General features: G+C 37.4%; 1 protein-coding gene across 2 annotated transcripts; it reads right to left on the bottom strand.

Moving 5' to 3' along the window:
- Positions 1-1,576: 1,576 nt before the first annotated feature.
- LOC144213024 (histone acetyltransferase KAT5-like) lies at positions 1,577-6,898 on the bottom strand. Of its 2 annotated transcripts, none has more exons than XM_077741263.1 (15): positions 6,791-6,898; positions 6,634-6,709; positions 6,229-6,297; positions 5,993-6,132; positions 5,494-5,562; positions 5,010-5,180; positions 4,864-4,938; positions 4,712-4,774; positions 4,267-4,515; positions 4,090-4,179; positions 3,882-4,022; positions 3,719-3,812; positions 3,483-3,642; positions 3,326-3,407; positions 1,577-2,959 (listed from the first exon to the last, which is right to left on the bottom strand). In XM_077741263.1, exons 1-15 carry the CDS (start codon positions 6,818-6,820, stop codon positions 2,825-2,827), a joined length of 1,644 nt encoding a protein of 547 aa, XP_077597389.1. In that variant the 5' UTR covers positions 6,821-6,898; the 3' UTR covers positions 1,577-2,824. The 2 variants fall into 2 exon arrangements, with proteins under 2 accessions (XP_077597389.1, XP_077597390.1); XM_077741264.1 differs by having other exon boundaries at positions 6,643-6,709.
- Between the last annotated feature and the right edge of the window lie 789 nt (positions 6,899-7,687).

Below are 7,687 nucleotides of genomic sequence, written 5' to 3'. Positions count from 1 at the left end.
ATATATATATATATATATATATATATATATATATATATATATATATATATATATATATATATATATATATATATATATATATATATATATATATATATATATATATATATATATATATATATATATATATATATATATATATATATATATATATATATATATAGTATGATGAAGTTCAATAAAGCACTGGCAGATTTATTGGTCACACATGAGTGAGTAGTAGATGAAAAATGTTCTCGCTGTGTCAAATTTAAGAGTCAAAATGTCTTCAATTGAGGGCAATCTGGGGCCTTGACTTGGGCCCATACGAGTTCTCTCTGACAGTTCTGTGTATCTTAGATAAAGACCTCAAATGGGGCAGAGTTGAAAATAGTGTACGCGTGTGTGTGTGAGAAAGAGACTGTTTGTTTTGAGATACTACCTCTGTGTACTCCCCAAACGTATGGAATGAGATCATTACAAACACTAGAGCTTCTTGAGGACAATTAGAGCACGGGTACCACACCACCTATTTTTTTGCCTCCGAATGACTACCGCTGTTTTCTTAAAAAAGACACTGTTAAGTTTGAATCAATCACTTAATGACAGTCACTGGAAGGGTGGAGGGTGGTGTTCGACAACTCCCTCCTCCTTGCCCTTAATTACTGCAGTGACGCTGTCCTGCCCTGGTCAAAAACAGATGGTTGATGTGTGCTAGCAGGTCAGCAGCACTGGTCAAGCTCTGAGCAGTGTGTGTGTGTGTGTGTGGGGGGGGGGGTATAAAGGAGGTTTAGGGCAGCGATGGGAGGGGAGTCAGTGGGGAGGAGGGTGTTGTTGCTGCTGTGAGTGTCATGAACAGATAACAAGCATTTTATGAAATAAAAACACAGGCATGTGTTGGTGGAAGCCCAAGAGAATAGTATAGTTATTCCAATCTTCATACTGAATAGATATCAGCAGGTTGCCAATCATAAAATACATATAAAAAATGGGTAAATGTTAAGACCAACCAGATAAGCATATAAGCATGTACATCTATGTATATGGGTGAATATTGATATATATGCATATATATGTTACCTTCTTTTCCTTCTCTAGTCCAAATGTTCCTCATGAATCTCGATGAAGTAAAATGTCATCTTAAATCTGTTAGAAGTCACATTAAATGTATTTGGTTAATTTAGGCATTTAATAAATGATATGCATTGTAAAGGGCAACTAAAACATCTATGGTTAATGACATAAAAATTAGAACAAGAACAATTTATCGCATTTTCTCACATATAAGCCGTATTTATAACTAAAAGAAATGGTGACGGAATCAAATGTACGGCTCATAAGCGCTCAAGACTTAGTGTTGCTATACTCTTTTTCAACCTTAGATATGGACAAATTAACATTTATAATTTGTTGGTTATTTTCTCTTGTGCAGTTAGAAAACCATTACTGGATGAATTAACTTCCTTATGATGTTGACCATAAATTAATGTGCTTTTGATTCATATAGTATCTCAGAAATACGACATGCAACTTTTCTGACAGCTATGACCAAAAAAAGACTATTTACTGCAAAATAAATAACAAGCAAGATCAGGTATCAAGTTCTTTCAAAAGAGCTTTCTTTCACAGATATGCAAATAAAAACATTTTCCTTTTTAAAATGGCCAAGTACAATAAACCATAAGTTGAACCTATTTCCATTAAACACTATCAAACACAATTTCCATTTTTATCAAGTGAACTTTATATCCTTTCTGACAATCATAGACCCACAGTAAGATCACATCGCTTCCCCGAGTGCGGAGGTAATTTACAGTATTTATATATGTAAATAAAAAAAATAGACAACTGTATACAAAATGTACATTATTCTAACAGTTTGACATGGCTTGCATTAGCTGTACAATTGAATCCAATTTTGAAGTCACAATCTATGGACGGGATTTGTCTCACTGTATATTCAACATGGAAGATAAAGACTGAAATCACCACTTAACAGATGCCTAACACTTTTCAATTAAAGGAAATTGACTGTTTGATCAGTATTGCAATACAACACGTTGACTATAAACTTAGATTCTGAAGATTTTGTCAGTTTTAGGTGTAAAGAGTTGAAATAGACGGCATGAGTCTGTTTTGTAAATTCTGGGGGGCTGATTCAGATCATGAATGCATTTTAATGCCCAGCAGCATCTGAATTGAACACTAATTAAGAAATAAAAAAGGAAGATGTTTACCCAAAAAGGTAAATAGTTTGTTTAGGGTTTGACACATGGGGAAAATATCTGCAATTTTCAAATGAGTCTCATCCAAAAAATGCATATGAAACAACAGTAATGTGCAACACTGAATACAATTACACAAAAAAAAAGTGCCTTCAGAAAAAGTTAATCCACCTTGAATGATTTGATCGTGTGTGGATAAAGGGGAGTTGCAGAAATCTAATGGCAATTATTATTGTAGAGTTGTGTGATCTGGCAAGAAATGTCACTTTCTCATTTTGTTCACATTACTTGTGTGAAGCTTGTGATCTATTGCAAGGCTGTTAAAAAATAAGCCATTCAGTCATTCATCACATTTACTACCTTCCATAATTGCACACAACTGCACACAATTTTGTTTGAAGTTTATCATGTACAGTGCAGAAGGAGTGTTGCTGATTTCACTGTCCACAAGTCTTTTTGGAGTCTCAATATACAGTATAGAACTGATATTCACAATAAAAGCTTATCCGGTATTTTTAAAAATGTCCTGTGTTAGTTAGTGGGAGGGGAAAAAGGGTTGTGTATTGCGAAACCATAATGATCCCAGCTTCAGGTCTGCTGTTGAAATGTCTGAGAAGACTTTACCATTTGCCCCTTTTGCTCCAGTCCTTGGGTGTAAAATGAAGACATTTTGCATCGATGCGCGTGTGTCTCTTCTGCATTGCTCTTTCATGTCCATCCACAATGTCTTCTGATAGAGTAAGAATGTACTGGCCCTTTATGAAAAGGAATAGAAAGAAAGAAATGAGGCTTTCTTTATAGACTGGGCGGGAAAATATGGTTTGTCTTGCGTCTACGGGCCGATAGAACACTACGTGACAAGGACTTTGTTTATGTGCCATGTAAGGTCGGTGCTAGGCCTTGCTAGTCCAAATGGATTGGACGTTTATTGGCATCAATGGCATTTATTTTCTAAATTGACTTTAAAGCCGTGAAAACAGTAGAAGTTGTTTTTTTTACAATGGGTTTTGCAAGTGAGAACATGCCAAAGTCAGGTTAATATAAAAACAGGACATTTTTAAAACACTGCCTATCTGTCTATCACTATAAATGCGGTTGATTTAAATAACCTAATCAATCACCTTATAATAGTTGATCAGGTTAAGATACTGCAATGTTGAAATGACATCTTCTTTCTTGACACTTGTGATCTCGCTGATCTCACTGTGGGGAAAAGTAAAAAGAAATTGTTGTCAAACCTTCCTTTAAAGTCAAACTCAAAGGGAAAGGCTCATATACTTGATAGTGATCTGTGGCCTCTCGCCGTTGTCCGGTTTAAGGTCCATGAGAATCTCCAGGATGGTCTGAGACCAGTAAGAACGATAAGACAAAAGGCCCAGGTCGGAAAGGGGCTTTTCTGGTGTCCCCGTCTTGCCTTCTACCTTGGACAGCTCATAACCTAAATGACAGATGATGATAAGGTGAAGCTTTGGATCAAATATCTATATTTGCTGGATGCGCTCAGGTGTACTCACTGAACTCGATGAGCAGTTTGCCATAACCTCTTCGCTGATAAGGAGGCAAAGTCAGGATACATGCAACATTATAATCCTCGGTAGACTCTTTTTCCTGAAGAAAAATATGGAAAACTCAGTGGTAAATTGTTCATGCAATTTTCACAACGACATACGTGTGTACCTTTGAGAAGTATCCCACTATATGGAAGCCTTTAGAGTCATATTCTGTCATTACGTAGAAGAGGAAAGGGTCTGTGTCATAGTACAAGGTTTTGTGGTCCAGAAAACACTTGGCAAGTAAACACAGGTTCTGGGAATAATTCTAAAAAGATAGAAACAACTCAGCTACATAGATAAGCAAAAGGGAATATTAAAATGTCCAGACTTACTTTGTTTTTTCTGCCATCAATCTCAAAGAATGAGATAGTTCCTTTGCGGTAGATCTCGTTGCCGGGAGGATGTCTGAGGTTACATTTTGTCTAATCGGAAAGAGAGAAGGACCAAAAATAAGAACGGGTGGAAGGATTTCCGGGAGTGAAGCAGTTTTGTAAAGCTCTTTTGTTTACCAAATGTCTCTGCAAACACTTGAGACTTTTGAGGTACTTGAGGCAAAATTCGCAGAGGTAGAGAATGGGCAATGACGTAAGTTCTTGCGGGTACGGGGAAAAGTACCAGGGCTTCAGCCTGTGACGGCCCAGTTCGATACACTCGATGTTTTTCATTCGGGTGACGATGTCGTCGTGACTGCGGTCCGACACCAGACTGCCGGTCATGCGGGGTGCAGACGGGATGCCGTCAGAACTGTCCTGAGAATCCTGGGAACAAACAGACTCCATTTCACAACTGAGTGCAATTCGTCCGATTTCAAGAACATTGTTTCCCCCATAAATGACAAGTGGTTTCTTTCATCAGTTGGAATTTTCATGATTTTTGGAACAACAAGAAGAATCTAAATTGGGTCATCATTTGGCAGCAACATAGACATTGTCAATAATAGGAAATCAAACAGACCTCTGGTGGTGGTAGAAAGACACTTGCACTTTGAGGCTTGTTATACTGCAAAACCTTTATCATCTAACAGAAAGAGACACACAAAACATGGGCTTTTACAAACTAGGGTAAAAGTGCAGAGTGTAAAAATGCATTCACGCCACGTGACATACTTCGTCGACAGGTCCACAATTAGCTTTTCGTTTCCTCCCGGGCTGAGACGAGATGAGTCTTCTGGCAGTGCCATTCTTCACAAAATAACAAAAGCGTTATTGCAAATGAGGTCTGAGATAGCGAGACGCAAAGTGGTATTTATTACAGTCGTGAGGGAAGATATCTGGTCGTGGTCTTCTCGGGTCTTGAAGGTATTCGTCTCCCTCGCGGCGGGATAAACTGCAGCCGGAGAAGCTTCCGTCGAAGTTGGTAGGGAGGGCACAGGGGGGGCCGGTGGCACTTGTGGCACCAGAGGGACTGGCTCCACTTTCCTCTTCTGGAGTGAATAAGACATGGTTGGCTTTAGAAATCATCAATTGCAGTGAGTTTTTGACAACAGGTGAGACATTGGTCCGTTTTCCATGCAATCAAGGAGGAAAAACCTCCAGCCCAAAATCCTGGAATTTTGGTCTTTATAGTAATGTTTTGAAAACTAGTTGAACTAAAATCTGACTGTCTGGATTTTGCTTTACGACTTCCCTAGAGTGCACCATGACCCGTTGCAATGGATAACACAACAGTAGGCACCTTTACACCAGAAGTAAACAAGGTCTTTTGCTCTATGGATAATGGGTAAATTGAAGTTGTACCGGAGTGGGCAGGGTTTTGCCTCTGGAAGGAGTTGTGGGAGATTGTAGGTTGAGATCTAGACTCTTCCTCTGAATTGAATAGAATAGAAAAGAAGAGAAGCAGGTGGGGTTAACTGTCATTGGTATGGACCTTGGTGTTATCAACTCAGACAGACACTACACAGTTCAGTGGAATGGATTTTCTTCAACATTAATACAGCGCGAAATAACATTTCTTCCTTATCAAAATGGTTTGGCTGTCCATTGTCCTCAATGGCAGCCAAAAAAATCATGTTTATTTTTCTTATTTTTTGTGAATTAAATTGTTATTGTTGTTCATCACCAACACAAAAAAATGTAATCAATACAATTAATACAAAAATAAAATGATGTGATTGAATTCAATTGGAGCATTCATTTGACACACAATTAGGTTGTATATTTAAATTGGGTATCATTGGATTAGTATTTTTATCGATTCATTTTTAAGTGTTCCATCGATGACAATACATTCACTTACCACTTCTCCTCGTTCAGGTGAACTAGGTCGGGAGCCTGGAAGACCATTTTTAGTTGGAGTTTTTGCTTCCTTTTTGGGGAACTGGAGCTTCTTCATGTCCAACCTGTCTGACGTGACCCACTCATCCAAACGTTTATTGACTACGGAAAAATGTTAAAAATATGTTATTTTTATTTTTAAATCAGTTAGCCATGTAAGTGTAACAACAACAAAATAAACAGACACAATATACTTACAGTCGATGTAGTGAACATAATAGAGCTTTCTCCCAGAGACTTCCTTCACACTTAAAATCTCAGCCAATGCTAGATGACAATACAGAATTGTAAATAAAATATTATCAATTTAGAGTCTTTTGATGATCCATAGTTGAACAATTAACAAATACAAGCACAAACATGCACAGTCCAAAAACGAATCGATATTGATTAAGTAACATATAATATTAAATCAACATCAACTCTGCCAGATCGCCCATTAGTAAAACAGAAAAACCGCTTGTTAAGAAAGACGCGTGTTTAGCGTGTACAACCCCGGCAGGTGTTATTACGGCAACGTAACAACAGGCCGGGTGTCTAACTAACAGCTGAGGTCCGCTAGTTAGCAGTAGCTGATTTAGCATTAAGGAAAAACAAACGAACAATGCTTACGCCACTCGTCTTCGTGCTCCTGATTCTTACGGAGAACGGGGAGGCGACAGCCCTCCACAATTTCAACCTGTCGGATAACATGGATTTATTTTAAACGTCCAGATCGGGCAAATACTGAAAAATAACAGTGCACAGATAGGATACCCACCACTGAGCCACTGTCCGCCATTTTCGTCATCTTTGCTGGCAGGAGCGGTGTGTTGTGGGAAAAGGCCGGTCTACGTCAAAGCTAAACAAACCAATCAAGAAATACTCTGAAAGGCTATGCGGTAAGCGGAAGTCGGGAAACGATTTAGGAAATGACACACGGATCATCAGAATAAAATATATCAGCCACTCTTTACCTTGTGATCTATAGAATATCACTATTTAAAACAAGTAATGATTCACAATTTACAAGCAATGTCAAAGGTTATAAATAATCTTTATTATAAGCATTGGAACAGCTTTTAGTATACAGAACAACAATGTTTCAAAATAAAAAGACATTCAATGAATGGCAAAGAATTGGGTCATCACAAATTTGTACAGGAATTATTAACTTGTAGTATACAAATTAATTACACATGACGTCTGGTGATTTTACCACGCTGTTGGCTAATACTAATATGAGAATCAAAATTGTGTGAAAAGACATACTATACTTTCTTAATTGAACATGCATTTTTCTGCTACATTTTTTCCAAACTTTCATAATCCCCTAATACTGCTGATATGGTATGCAATATGATTTAAGTGGATTTTAATAACTGCCTGGATTCTGGAAGGCTACCCCGAGGCAAAAAAATTAAATAAAAACATAACACAATTATAGAAATAATGGAAAAGTGGATAATAACGTGCCAATTATTGTAGAACAGTTGTGATTTTTCAACACTACAAATGTTTCAGTCATTTACACCATTTTTATTTAGGGACTGAATGAGACAACTTAATCTAAAAAGAGCAACCTTATGACTACATAAAACAAATGACAGAAGATGAATGAATGAATATTCTTATTTCAGTTTTCTCAGTCTTTAAATCTATAGAGGCTAAATCTCTT

This window comes from Stigmatopora nigra, chromosome 19, assembly GCF_051989575.1.
Source record: "Stigmatopora nigra isolate UIUO_SnigA chromosome 19, RoL_Snig_1.1, whole genome shotgun sequence".
In the NCBI taxonomy this organism is placed as follows: domain Eukaryota; kingdom Metazoa; phylum Chordata; class Actinopteri; order Syngnathiformes; family Syngnathidae; genus Stigmatopora; species Stigmatopora nigra.
This window is presented reverse-complemented; position numbering and strand designations above follow the sequence as displayed.